At 41.3% G+C, this 14,481-nt stretch overlaps 1 protein-coding gene across 2 annotated transcripts; it reads right to left on the bottom strand.

Annotated features, from left to right (window-relative positions):
• Positions 1–2,024: 2,024 nt before the first annotated feature.
• On the bottom strand, positions 2,025–6,876 carry LOC148020209 (pentatricopeptide repeat-containing protein At2g27610-like). Of its 2 annotated transcripts, XR_015694938.1 has the most exons (3): positions 6,659–6,876; positions 3,640–6,571; positions 2,025–3,530 (listed from the first exon to the last, which is right to left on the bottom strand). XR_015694938.1 is itself a non-coding variant. In XM_087700523.1 (2 exons), the coding sequence occupies exons 1-2, from the start codon at positions 6,737–6,739 to the stop codon at positions 3,752–3,754; spliced, it is 2,901 nt and encodes a 966-aa protein (XP_087556649.1). In that variant the 5' UTR covers positions 6,740–6,872; the 3' UTR covers positions 2,027–3,751. The 2 variants fall into 2 exon arrangements, 1 of the variants encoding a protein (XP_087556649.1); XM_087700523.1 differs by having other exon boundaries at positions 2,027–6,571; positions 6,659–6,872.
• Positions 6,877–14,481: the final 7,605 nt, after the last annotated feature.

Here is a 14,481-nt window from a genome sequence, read left to right as displayed (position 1 = left end):
GAACACGAACACAGAGAAGGAGAGAGAGACAACAAAAAATGAAGGAAGAAAATCTGCACTGACTGTAATGAATGCTGAATACAAAACTGTGGACTGATCAGCCCCTGCACGCAGCCCCAAGCGTCAGTGAGGGCACCAGATCAGGCTGATGATGACGGCAGCACCGAAGACGGAGGAAGATGACGGAGTCGGAGTGTGCACCTGCCAAAGAAGGAGGGAAGATGATAATACAACTGACTGCCAAGTGGGAAATGGCTATAAATAGCCAAAAAACCCAAAAACTGGCCGACCTGAAATTTGAGGCCATAAATATGTCCGACCAGTATTTAATGCTGATCGATCAGCATTTAATGCTGGTAAAAATGCCAGGAATGCTCAGAAAAATCCCGGAAAGGGTGGACAATGTCCGGCAGGTGAGGCAGGCTAAAGAATGCAGAAACTGCCCCGGGAAATGCACATAAAATCCCGACTAGAGGAGAAAATGCACTGAAATGCAATAAACTGAGTGCTCTAGAATGAGCTACCTCCTCTGTCAAAACAAGTTATAGACAAGTCAGAGCTCCTAAAGTCCTCGTCTGACTCAGACTGAGGCTCATAGGCAGGAGATGACAAGGCATGACAAACATGACTGCTAACAAGGTTTTCATTACACTATGTGTGAAAGGATGAGAGAGTGATGCATCCCATAAGCCATGTATTGCTTGAGATGTATCTATTTTCATATTTAAAAGGTCCATGGTAAGAGAAAATATATGATCTTGTGTGCAAAAAAAAGTGATATAGATGTCCTCTAAGACATCTCAAAGGCGCTTCAAGGATAGAACGATAGACTCAACATTAATATATAATCCGCTTCAAGGTGCCATTGGCATGAATGAAATGAACTACTAATGGTACAAGAGTTACTATATAAATTAACGATGCTAAAGTAGCCTAATGCTTATGCTCTTTAGACTCTTCTACGATGGCTTTGTTATCTTAATACATTGCTCATTTGCCCTCTTTTCTAGCTACCTTCATCTTGGTGATCTCACCTTGTCATGCTTTGAGTTGTGCTAGTGTGAAGTCATCCTCACCCACTTGAAACCTTGATATTTTAATATTGGCCTTTGTTTGGTTTCAAATATGTATAACCCAAACGTGCTTGGCAGTCTTCATTCTCTAGTTCTTCTTGTGTTTCTTCATGCCACCCACCACAAGAAAATCCTAGTCATGTATGTGATTCAATCTTCTTTTGCAATGTAGCTTCATTAACTTATCAAAAAATAGTGTCTATCGTTTCTCAACAAGGAAGACACACGCAAGCAAAACACGGTGAGATGTGGCAAACATAGTAGCCAAAAAAGGCCCATTTTTTTGTATGAAACCATACGAATACGTACCATACTGTATCGTACGAGTCCTGTACAATGTACAAGTGCAACTAGGTGGGTGTGTGTGTGTGCACGCGCGTGCTGGTACTATGTTATACCTACAATTCACTATAAAATGTATCATATGTGACCACTACTTTTCACCTTGGAGTCCTTAATGTGCCTACAATTCACCTATCTAGTAATACAAGATCAATCCCTCTTTGGCCAAATTAATGGTCCATTGGTCATCAAGATACCATTAATCCTACTTAATCATATTTAAGGTGGTCTATTGTTCATCAAGATACCATTAATCCTAATTAACCATGGTTAAGGTTTTTCTCAAGCAACTAAGCTCACTACATTCTATAAACTCACGTATATAAGTTAGCATTTTATCACTTCACACATCATAGACAATCCAAACTCCTCCCAAACTCACTATACCATGATCTAAATTCTAATCTAGGCACATTGGCATTAACTGATATATGGAAAATGAAAGGCTAAAAGACCCATCAAACTCTGAACATACAAAACCATATTCCAAGAAAATCTATACGAGCAAGAAGTCTGGAGACCTAAGGAATGAGTGGCCATTACCAACATAGGAAATAAAAGAGTAAAAGATAAGGTTTGGAAAGTAGTAATGAAGTAAGAATTATCCATAACAAACTTAGCATCTTGTAAAACTAAATCCAAAGAAATCAAACACAAGCAAAATATTGCATGCTTGGCAAGAAAAGCAATGACTGTAACCACTTCAATGAGAGCACTCAATGTTCAGCTACTATGAGCTAATAAACATCATATATGATGTCAACCACCACCTTCCACCGTCCCTTGTATAATATGCCTATGAGTCCACCCATCTAGTAATGCAATATCAATTTCAATTTGCCCAAACCAATTTTGTATTATTGATACAATCAATCCTACTTAATCATGTGTAAGTGTTTTGCCCAAGGCTCCTTGGCTCACTACTTTCTGCATCATAACCCTAGATAGGTTTTATTAGTCCATAAGACACGACCGATCCATGAAGTGCTCCCAAGCTTGCTGAAAGGTATAATGACCAAAACAATCTGACTAGGGACTGCTGGGCTTTACATGAATACAAGAAAAACAGAAGGCTAAAAGACTAGGACCAGCAAGTAGTAATAAAGCAAAATCCTCCATGACATTCTCAAGCATCCTCATGCAAGTTCCTCAACTCATACTAGAGATAGCTTAAAGTAAGACACAAACGAACCCCTCTTTAAGAGGGTAGCCCCAAATTATCAACCCTTGTTATTACCATGATTGACAAGACATTGCAAAAGCCCATGACATGATTTTCTTGTAGTAGCTGGGGCTTTGATACCTTGTGTAAACAGACCCTCCAGCAAGGGATATTTGATTATCCACACAACTTCCAATTGTCATGATTTATACAGTAAGGTCACGTAATCAACCAAAAAAAGGATAAAGGATGCCTTATTCATCCAATCAGTGCTGCCAACTGCTGATATCATCCATTCTTACGACCCTATTCCTTGTCAGTAACATCCATTTTTTCTAAGCCTGGCTCAACCAGCTTGTTTGATTGAGCCATTCCCTATGGAGTTGATCACGAATGGGTGAAACTCCCTGCCAACTAAAATGCTTCTTAGTAACCTCTCATGACTTAATGTCAGTGCACTTACAAAAGCTCTCCAAAAGAGAACAATATTTCGCATGCTTTACTTATTTCTTCTTGCTTTACTGATTCCTTCTTGCTGCTAGCTTTACAAATTCTCCTTGCTACATTTTCTGCCACTGTTCAACCTCCTGTAATAAAGATACCTGAGGTTCTCTGCTAGATTCAGGTTCTCTACCTGACCAGTTGGCTGAGGTCCAGCTCAAGTGCACGAGTAGTCAAGATCCATCTGTCTCTTTTTTTCAAGTTTTTTAGCCAGCCTCCTGAAGTCATCACCACCTTGTTGCTGCTTGTGTGCAGTTAAATCCTGCTTCAGATAAGTAGTCCAGCAGCTTTTCCCATTTTATCCTGCCAAGTAAATCAGCCTTGATGGTGGGGCACGAGACCTGCAAAGCTGAAAACTACTACTTCCATGAAACCGAAAAGTCCAGCAGCTTTTCCCCTTTTATCCTGCCAAGTGAATTAGTCTTGACGGTGGGGGCAGGAGACCTGCAAAGCTGAAAACTGCCAAGTAAATCAGCCTCGATGGTGGGGGAAGGAGACCTGCAAAGCTGAAAACTGCTACTTCCATGAAACTGAAATGCAGAAAGGCAGAAACACACAAACCTCAGATAAATGGTTCTATATCGTGCCATCTGCATATTTCTCTGAACCAATTTGATTGTCTCTTTAGTCTAGCATCAACACTGAAGTAAATGAGGGCTCAATGGCATGACAATTACCAGTATTCCTCACAAATGCACTTTCCATCCTCCAAAATGTGGACACAGTTCACATCTTTGACCTGAATTTTGCGTTTTTCCATCTTCGAAATGAGTGAAATAGAAAAATGGCAGTCACCACAAACACACAGATTCTTTGTAACGCGTATAGGTGTACCTTCAGGTGTATTTATAAGAGCACATGCTATAGCCAACTTCTCACTATGCCCGCAAAGCACATTTTCATTTCCATCATCTGATATAGCTTGCGACACCCAATGCAATCGCGGGGAATACCCTTTAGTAAAAAGTTCTTGACCAATGCCTTTTAGCTTTGCATAGATACGTTCACTCTGGGGATGGCTCTTATCCCCCACAGTAAATGAATGCACATTATGATCTATATCAGTCCACCAACAACGTTCTGTATATGATGCTCCATTCCTCTTTCTCAAATCTTCAATCTTGTCTGCTTCCTCCTGCAAGCCAGCAGCTGCGTATATATTACTCATGCAAACATATGCTGCAGCACACTTTTCATCCAGGCGTATTGCATGTTCAAAGGCCCATCTCCCACGCTCCACGTTTACCCATTTTCTACAAGCACCCAACAGAGCCATCCACATTTCCAAAATCGGTTCCTTTAAGATTATGCTTATTGCCTTGTCAAACTGCCCTGCACGGCTGAGAAGATGAACCATGCAAATGTGGTGCTCTTTTGTCGGGATGATGCAATACACAGCACTCATAGTATCAAAGTACATAAGCCCCTCCTCCACTCGCCCTGCAAGACTGCAAGCAGTAAGCATAATAACAAATGTGACACTGTCTGGCTCTACATGCTCTACTAACATTTTCCAGAATGAGTTGACAACCCTTTCAGCATTGCCAAGGTCAGCATACCCAGAGATTAGGGCATTCCAAGAGACAACATTTGGTGCTGCTAGCTTATCAAACACTTCTTCTGCTTTTGCGAGTGCACCACACTTAGCATACATGCTCACCAATCCATTGCCTAGCACAATATCATGAGTTTCCATTAGCCCCAGCCTGTGAATCTCTGCATGTATCTCTTCGCCCTTCTCAGTTGATCCTATGTTGCCACAAGCTTTCAAAATGCAAGTAAAGGTGACTGCATCAGGGGAAACACCCTTGTCTTTCATGCGCCCAAAGCATTTCAAAGCTTTATCACTATATCCTTGCTCAGCATACCCAGAGATTAGGGCATTCCAAGAGACTACATCCCGTGTTGGAAGCTCATTGAACACTTCCTCTGCTTTTGCAAGCACACCACACTTGGCATACATGCTTACCAATGCAGTTTCTAGAACAACATCATGATTTTCCATTAGCCCCAGCCTCCGGATCTCAGCATGTATCTCTTCACCCTTCTTGGTTGCTCCTATGCTGCCACAAGCTTTCAAAATGCAAGTAAAGGTGACAGCATTTGGGGAGAGGCCCTCGTCTTGCATGCACCCAAAGCATTTCAAAGCTTCATTGCCATATTCATGCTCAACGTACCCAGCGATTAGGGCATTCCAAGAGACTATATCTCGTGCTGAAAGTTTATCAAACACTTCTTGCGCTTTTGCAAGTGCACCACATTTAGCATACATGCTCACCAATGCAGTGCCCAGCACAATATCATGAGTTTCCATTAGCCCCAGCCTATGGACCTCCGCATGTATCTCTTCACCCTTCTCAGTTGCTCCTATGCTGCCGCAGGCTTTCAAGATGCAAGTAAAGGTGATTGTATTTGGGGTGAGACTTGTGTTTTGCATGTGCCCAAAGCATTTCAAAGCTTCATTACCCTGCCCATGCTCAGCATACCCAGCTATTAGAGCATTCCAAGAGACTAGATTCGGTGCTGGAAGCTCATTAAAAACTTCTTGTGCTTTTGTGAGCACACCACACTTAGCATACATGCTCACTAATGCATTGCCTAGCACAATATCATGATTTTCCATTAATCCCAGCCTGCAGACCTCAGCATGTATCTCTTTGCCCTTCTCCTTTGCTCCTATGCTGCCACAAGCTTTTAAAATGCAGATAAAAGTGACTGCATTTGGGGAGAGGCCCTCATCTCGCATGCGCCCAAAGCATTTCAAAGCTTCATCACCAAGTCCATGCTCAACATAGCCAGTAATTAGAGCATTCCAAGAGACTACATCCCGTGTTGGAAGCTCGTCAAACACTTCTTGCGCTTTGGCAAGTGCACCACACCTAGCGTACATGGTTACCAATGCATTCCCTAGCACACTGTCATGATTTTTCATAAGCCCCAGCCTGCGGACCTCGGCATGTATCTCTTTGCCCTTCTCAATTGCTTCTACAGTGCCACAGGCTTTCAAAATGCAAATAAAAGTGACTGCATTTGGTGAGAGGCCCTCGTCTTGCATGTGTCCTAAGCATTTGAAAGCTTCATCACTGTGTCCATGCTCGGCATACCCAGCGATAAGGGCATTCCAAGAGACAATATCCCGTGCTGGAAGCTCATCAAACACCTCTTGTGCTTTTGCAAGCGCACCACACTTGGCATACATATGGAGGAGGGCAGTGCCAATGTAAATGTTCTTTTTAAGCAACCCTGACTTGAGAACATCCGCATGTATCCTGCTGCCACGGCGCAGGTCCTTGTGTCTGCCACAAGCCTTTATGACCTCCAAAAATTTACGAGAGTCGTGCTGTGCAGTCCATACGGTGCGTGACTCCCGATCCTTCGCTTTCACCGCATGCCTTCTGGTCAATTGCTCTTGAACACATAGAGGGGGATTGCTCTCGAACCCATCCACCCATAGAGGCTGTCTTGTTTGCCTGTGCCTGAAGTCGGGGGACATCTGCGGGTGATGCAGAACTTGGGTGTGAATCATTGTATGCAACAATGGGACTGTGTGCCAATGTGATGATTGAGCGTAGTGAATTACCTTGCGATTGTCGCGGGGTTGGGAAGGGTCCCTGAAGTAGTACTCCGTCCATAGGAAGTCCAGGTCCCTGCATGATGCCATTGTGGTCTCATAATTGTATCGATATACATTAACAAGGAAGCGCGGGGCAGCGGGGAGTCGCTTTGTCTGATCAAGTAAGCCGGTTCTCTCTCTCTCTCTCTCTCTCTCTCTCTCTCTCTCTAATCTGTGAGATTCTAGGCACTACCTATGCATGATGAAAATCTTCTATCTTTGCTTTTTTGGCCTCTCCCATTTTCCCAATTTAAATCTATCTCATCATTATTATGACAATTTGCTTTTCTGGCCTAAATTTGATAAAGTATTAAAGGCTCCTTAGGCTGGATTCACATGAGGGTGGCGGAAGTTGATGGTTCGAGAATGCATTTTCAAGTGGATAAGATCTAAATGTATCGTTGGTGCTACTAGCCTTAAGTTCATATGGTGTAGGCGAAAGAGACTTTTTGTAATTGTTTGCTACCCTTATGTTCACACGATGGCAACAAAAGATTCAAGATTTTTCATTTGGAAGAAGTGTGCAATTTTTGAAGAATTAAAATGTTAAGATTAAGTCCCACGATAGATTTCAAATTATAAACATGGTTGAAAAGCAAGATTAAACATAACATTGATTTAAAAAGAGAGGGTACATCTACTGCCAAAGAACATAGTGGAAAAATACATGAAGCAATGTTTTTTCTTTCAGGTGGAAGATGATGATGTCTGAGTTTCTGAAATGTTGTCACCAAAGACTTGATGTACTTTTTTCCTTGCATATTCTCTATACATTGGTCTTGCAATGTTGTGGCGAAGATCAACCCCAGAAACCAAAGTCATTTGGTACAGCTCCACCACCACCTTCATCACCTCTTTCTAGTTGCTCCATTGATCTTGCAATTTTGTTGCAAAGATCAACTCCAGAAACCAAAGTCATTTGGTACAGCTCCACCACCACCTTCATCGCCACTTTCTACTTGCTCCATTGCATCTTTCTGCTTGGATGAGATGAATTGCTTGTATCTCAACCATTGAGTTTGCTGTTGTTCTTTGATCCTTTTCCATTGAGCTACCAAATTGCAAGCTTGCCTCAACCTCACATACCCATTCCATGTCAAAAGAGTCACCATGCCATATACAAATGTTATGTAACATAAGACAAAGCAACTATGAGATCTGGCATATGATATGGATCCATGTCACATCTCTTCAACAATATGCAAAACCTTGCCTTTAACATACCATAAGCTCTCTCCACTGACATTCTTGTACTAGAGTATGTAAAATTTCAATGATATTTCATGTGTGATAAGCCTTCTTTGTATCCTTTGAATGACACTAGTATGTATGATTGAGCTAGGTAAGCACAATTTCCTACCAAACAATAGTTACCCAACTCACCCTTAGCACAAATTGAGCTAGCTTGCTTCTAATGAAGTTTAAGGAGTCATGGATCAACCTAGCAGATCCTATATTATAGTTCCGTATATAACAATTTGATGCAACTGTTAATGACAACAGAATTGAGTGGAACCCTTTACAATTAAAATAATCCTCATGGTTCTCCTTTGGGGCAATGATAGGAATATGTGAGCTGCCAACTATTCGTATGACATAAGTGATACCTCTCAAGGCCTCAAATTCCCTTGCTAACTTCACAAATTGAGCTTGAGATAGCCACGTAATGTATGTATCCCTTATGTCCGATGTGAGGATGGCCTTACAAAAGTCTATGGCCATGCCACAAGTAGTGCTCTTTGCATACCCATGCAAATCTACTAGGACCTCTAATGCAATGCCAAATGCTAATCTATGAAGAGCAAGACAAACACGTGTACTAATACTTAGAGTAGCATGCATATTTGTAGTTTTTTTTTCCATTCGTTAAGCAAGATTGCCACACAAGTAATGAAAAGTCTCTCTATTGATCCAAAGTTGGCGCTTGAACATACTTGTTAAGTAAGAACCTAGCAAGTAATCTTCAAGGAAATGTTGTGGATAGGGATAAGCCCAAGCCTTTCTATGCTCATGGCCCTTGATATGATTAATCATCTTCCTAACATTTATTGAATTGCCTATACATTAAATTAGACGCAACCATATTTGTAGTGGCTTGGTGCAAAAAACTCCATGATTGCCAAGAAGCACAACCATGCACAAAATAAGGCCATTCTTTTGGAGATTGCCATTATCACCTACATGTACACATTTATGTTAATGAGGTGAATTATCACCTTATGTTGGCTTTTCAATGTTGTGAAATATCTATTAACAAATTATTTTGATAGCACAAATTGATAGCAATAGTTTGATAATACAAATTCATCTTGATAGCACAAATAAAGAGCAACAATTACTATTGATAACACACATTAAAAGCATAAATTACCATCAGTAACACACTTTAATAAAGATTCAAAAAATTACAAGGCATTTTAACTCATTTAGCTTGATCAAGAAATCTAGCCATGGTGGCTTGGAGTTGTGCAAGGATACCTAGGTGTTTCCTCTCTACTAAGTGAGGCGAGTTCTCCTTGAAATGATCAAGAAGTGCTCGAACAGTTTTGGCCATTTTGGCCAAGGAGTCCTCACATTTGGGAGTGGTACGCTGAGATGAAGATGAAGATTGTTGGACTTTTTGGTTAGCTTGGGAGTCTCCCTCAATAGAAAAGATGTGTTTATATAGTGCTTGAAAGGAAGAGTCAATTGTACATTGAAAAGATAAATGTTAGAAAAAGACATTAAGAAAGAGATGTTAAGAAGAGACCATCTTTATTAAAAGTTAAGGCAATTGTTTAAGAAAGATGCATAATGGTTATTAAACATTTAGAAAAAATTGTTTAAGAAGAAACATTTTAAAACATTTGAGAAAAAACGTTTTTCAAAGGTAAATAATTTTTTCTATCGGGCATCTCACACAAGAGATACATTGGGTGGGGGGGATTGGAAGAAAAATATGTGGACATTGCCATGACATGGAGGTTGTTCGTGCTGATGTTGCCACCCAGTCTGAACATTCATGGCCATGTGGAAGAAGGTGATTGGGGGGCGGAAAGGTTTCACAGTGCCTTCCACCCTATCTGAACCCAGCCTTAAAGCCAAGCCCCCTTATGTTAAGGCCATGCCAGGCACATGTCAATTCACCTTCCTGAAGTTGTCATGCTTCAAGTTGATGGCCTGTGGATGGGTAACTATAATTCTCATTCCAAAAAAATCTATACTCTAGCCCGTTGAGCCAGTACAATTGAAAATAGAGATGTTTTGCAAATTGGCCAAAGACCACAATACTTGGCACAAGAGCATTAGGAGCAAGTTGTTCTCTCCCCTCGCAAGGCTATTCTCTCTCCATCGAGTCTCTAATCTCAATGTGTTATTCTCTCTCCTCACAAGGTCTGTGGGATTATAGTAGAGTGGTTCCACCTCAGTGTGGACTTGCACAAGGTTGTGGCACCCATGTTATTCTCTTTCCTCCGCATTGGTCTATTAACCTATGTGGGATGCACCTCTAATTTACCTCTATGGGCAAGCAAAGCAAATTGGCCACCTCAAATTGGAAAATACTTCTATTAATAAAGATTGCAAATAAATTTTTGCTACATTAGATAAACTTGCTTCAATTCATCTAGTACCACTGTTTTGAGAGGTACTTCGCCAGCCAACTAGAGTTTCATTTTTCAAGGTTGTTGTAAATACCTACCACATACACATAGTTTGAATTATAGCAACTCATACAAGTCAACTTGACCCACACTTATTATTGCCCATAGAATCATCTTAACCAATGCTTTGGTGCCACACACAATCAAGACCATCAAGTTAATTTCATGCCGTAATGAATGAAGCTAAGAGGAGAATAAGCTGAAGAGAAAGAAGGAGAGAAAGAAGAAGAGAAAGAAAGACTAGAAGATGAGAGAGGAAGACAGAAAAAAGGGGAGAACAAAGAAGGAAGCCATGGAAGTTGGAAATGAAGGTGAAGAGTATGTTCTTGATAATAAATGGTTTCCCTAAATTGGGACTCTTACACCTTACATACCCTCGTGAGTGTGATTGGGTGTCTAAACCCTAGTTCCTATGTATCCCGCTCATTACAATCTATCTCCACCTTGAAGGATTTTGTTTTAAAAAATAAGGACAACTGGAGGAGAGTGATAGATAAGATTGAGGAGTGGGGTGCAGAGTACTACTTTGAGCCACATTGCAATGAAAATGGATGGGTAAGGACTAGGGATAGTATGTTGTCCATGATAGGCATGCTGAGGTAAAATTGTCATAACTTTTGATAGGCTACTCCAAATGGGGCGTGCCGCATGTCAAAACGGAGCTTATGACGCGTACTTTCAGTCCATGTAGGAAGCACATGCCTAAGATTTGGGCAAGTACAAATTTTTTCTAAAATAGTGTGTAGTCTGTAGGCGCATGGAGCAGTCAAACGAGGACATAACTGGCTAGTCTTCAACACGTTGGGCATCTTGGAAGTAAGAAAATTCATTGACAATAGTGACTGGGTGCTAGGAGGCTTCTTCCATGGGTAGGCCTTGCCATTTGATGAGATACTCCTTGATGGATCAAGATCTTAAGTGCTTATCTCGTTGCCCAATGATTGCCTTAGGGATATACTGAATGACACGTTCTTCATCTATGGGGGAAAGTTCTTCCATATAGTCCATTGAGGTGCCAATGAAGGGCTTCAACTGGCTAATGTGAAACACATTGTGAATCTTGGTGGTAGGGGGAAGCTCGAATCGATCAAGTCACCAACTCTCTTAAGGATCTGATAGGGGCCATAGAAGCAGTGGGCTAGCTTATTACTACTGCCCTCTTTGAGAGTGGAGTAATGGGACTTAGGCACTTTTAAGAGGACCGATTCCTCTTCTTGAAATTCCAAATGCCTGCTTTTCTCATAAGCATAGAGTTTCATGTAAGTTTGCCTTTTGAAGATTCACTTTGCATTGCTGAAGCAGGGTTTGCATGTGATCCAACTCGGCTTTGCTTTGAGGGTTGATCTTATCATTGAATAAAACTGTAGGGATAAGACTGTAGGGAGGGAAACCTTATATCCGTATAATGCATCAAAAGGGGAAACCCCAATGCTAATGGGTGGAGTTATTATAGGTAAAAGCCAAGTGGAGCCACATATCCCAATTGTATTTTACATCATGGTAAAAGTGCCACAAGTACATCTCAAGCCATTTATTTACTCTTTTAGACTGGCCATCTGTCTGGGGGTGGTATGCAGTGAATGGAGCAAGCTTGGTGTCCATAGATGTGAAAATTGTTTGCCAAAAGTTGCTCAAAAACTTAGCATCCCGATCATGCACTATGACTTGTGGTAAGCCATGCAACTTGAAGACATATTCCATAAATAGAGTGGCCACCTAAGAGGCTATGTATTGTATCTTAGCGGGGACAAAGTGGGCAGCTTTGGTGAGGTGATCAACTACCATGTATATATTATTCCATCCTTTCTTGGAACAGGGAGCTCATGATAAATTCCATTATGATATATGTCCATTTTCCTTCATGAATAGGGAGGTGCTACAAGAGGCCGACGGTCCTAAGTGTGCTTTCCTTGCTTTGTTGGCATGGAACACATTTGGTCTCACAAAATCTTTGACATCCCTCCATAATCCTTTCCAGTGAAAGCTCTTGGAAATCTTGTCACATGTTTTGAAAACACCCAAGTGACTAGTAGTGGGGCAATAATGTATCTCTTCCATGATCTTGTGTGTGAAAGGAGAAGTATGTGGGATGACAATCTTACCATGGGACTAAATAAGGCCATGCTTGAGCTGATATTGGGAGTTTTTGGCCATTACCCCATGCTATAATTTCTAGAAGATGTGGCTAAAGTCCTCATCCAACAAATAAGCTTCTTAAAGATCTCCAATCCAATCACTGTGCAATTCTGAAATGGAGGATACTCTACATACCCACATCCGAGAGAGTGAATTGGTCACTATATTATCTTTTCCCCGAGTGTGAGAAATGTCAAAATCATAGTTTTGCAATGTCACTACCCATCTCCTTTGCTTAGGAGTCAAAGTAGACTGAGTCAAGAAGTACTGGAGAACTCGATGGTCACTATTTACTTGAAAGCGATTGCCCGCTCTTCACTGTTTGGGGAAGATATTTGAAGCATGATCCAACATGATGCCAATTGCACCATCAAGCAAGCCCGATTGGTTGGAGCACTCCAATGGATGAATATTTGAAGCATTCTAATGCTTCCACTGATGGTGGGGGCTCCGAGTTTGTACCAACCTTATTCTTCAATGATGGGAAGTTTCAAAGAGAGCTTTCATGGCTAACCACAAAAATTCTATGCATGTTGAGTTCCATGTCTTCCATCTAGTTAAAAGAGGTCAAGAAGAGTGGCTGAAGGAGCTTTTGGGGGCTGAGCTCTCAAAGGTGGGAGGGCTTGGGCTAAGCTTCAATAGTTGAGATAGCTTCATGTGAAAAATCCATGGCTGCTCAAACTGTCCAAATCTTCCATGGTTTGTTCCAGGGCCAATAGTGCCAAGAGGGAGAAGGAGAGAGTGCTAAAGGAGTGCCCTAGGTTGGCCAAGAGTGCCACAGAGCTATAAGAGGGCAGCATGAGAGTTGGGTCAACCAGCGCAAAATGCATCGAAAATTGCGATGGCTACCCTGCAGGCCTCTAGGAGCAACCCCCCACTCCACTACTTGATCTCAAGATGAGGGTGCCAAGGAAAAGATTCCAGTGCTAGATGGTGGTTTGGGGCATGCTGGAGTAAGTTCTTGGGGTTGGCAGCCATGGCAGCTTGCAAGAGGAGAGAGAAGGAGGGTTGAAGCAAAAAATAACTGAGATTTTTTCCCCTTTTTAACTATTGAGTCTCTAACTTGGCCTAGAACCCCTAAAATCTACATGAAAAGGAGTGACGACCTGCTAAGTTAGCCATTTTACCTTTAGATATATATGAGTCCATCCATAGCTTCTGCTTGCTCCAAAAAGCTAATACTAATTTTGGTCCTTCTTGTTGTACTTGTACTTATAACATGAGTAACTAGGGTTTGATATTTAAAAAGGGAGAAAGAGAAAATGAGAAAAGGAGCCACTTGTAATGAATGAAGTTGAGAGGAGAGAGGAGAATGAGCTGAAGAGAGAGGAGAGAAGGATGAAGAGAAACAAAGACTAGAAGATGAGAGAGGAAGACAGAAAAGAGGGTAGAAAGGAAAAGGAAGCCATGGAAGCTAAAGATGAAGGTGAAGTGTATGTTCTTGATAATAATTTGATGCCAGGAGGCATATTCCACGGTGGATTCCGTGAGGTTTTACGGTGGATTCCGTAAACTTAGATGACCGGGGCTCATACACAAAGAGGATTCTTTGTGCGAGAAGTTGATGGGGACGCCTATCCTTTTCGGGCGTTTCATTAATTTAGTGTGTACATGGGTGATTCCATAGCGGGTGATTCCGCAAAATGCATATTAAATTAATAAACGTTTATGAGTTTAGAGTGCGCACTCGTAATAAATTAAGGTTAGGATTTATTTCTAACCAGTTGATTTATTTTTGTAGCTGAAGACTGCTAGGTATTCACTTTTGTTGGTTTAATTGTATTATTTTACTAACGATTGTGAATGCTTCAGTTGATGTGTAGAGATAGCAGCAGTGGCGGAGGAAAGCATTGGAGTCTAGCGGGTATTCGATATTTGGACTATATTTTGATAGGCGCCACGCCTATATTTTGTTATGTCTATAGAGACATTGATTATTTATTATTATTTTGTATGCGCTTATGCGCCCGGGTATGTTATTTCTATTTGGACATTGAGATTGGGCGTGCCAGA

This window comes from Lygodium microphyllum, chromosome 19 (genome assembly GCF_053477565.2).
Source record: "Lygodium microphyllum isolate KBCC chromosome 19, Lygodium_microphyllum_v1.1.10, whole genome shotgun sequence".
Classification (NCBI taxonomy): Eukaryota; Viridiplantae; Streptophyta; class Polypodiopsida; order Schizaeales; family Lygodiaceae; genus Lygodium; species Lygodium microphyllum.
The sequence above is the reverse complement of the archived record's forward strand: the minus strand, read 5'-3'. Positions and strand labels throughout refer to the sequence as shown.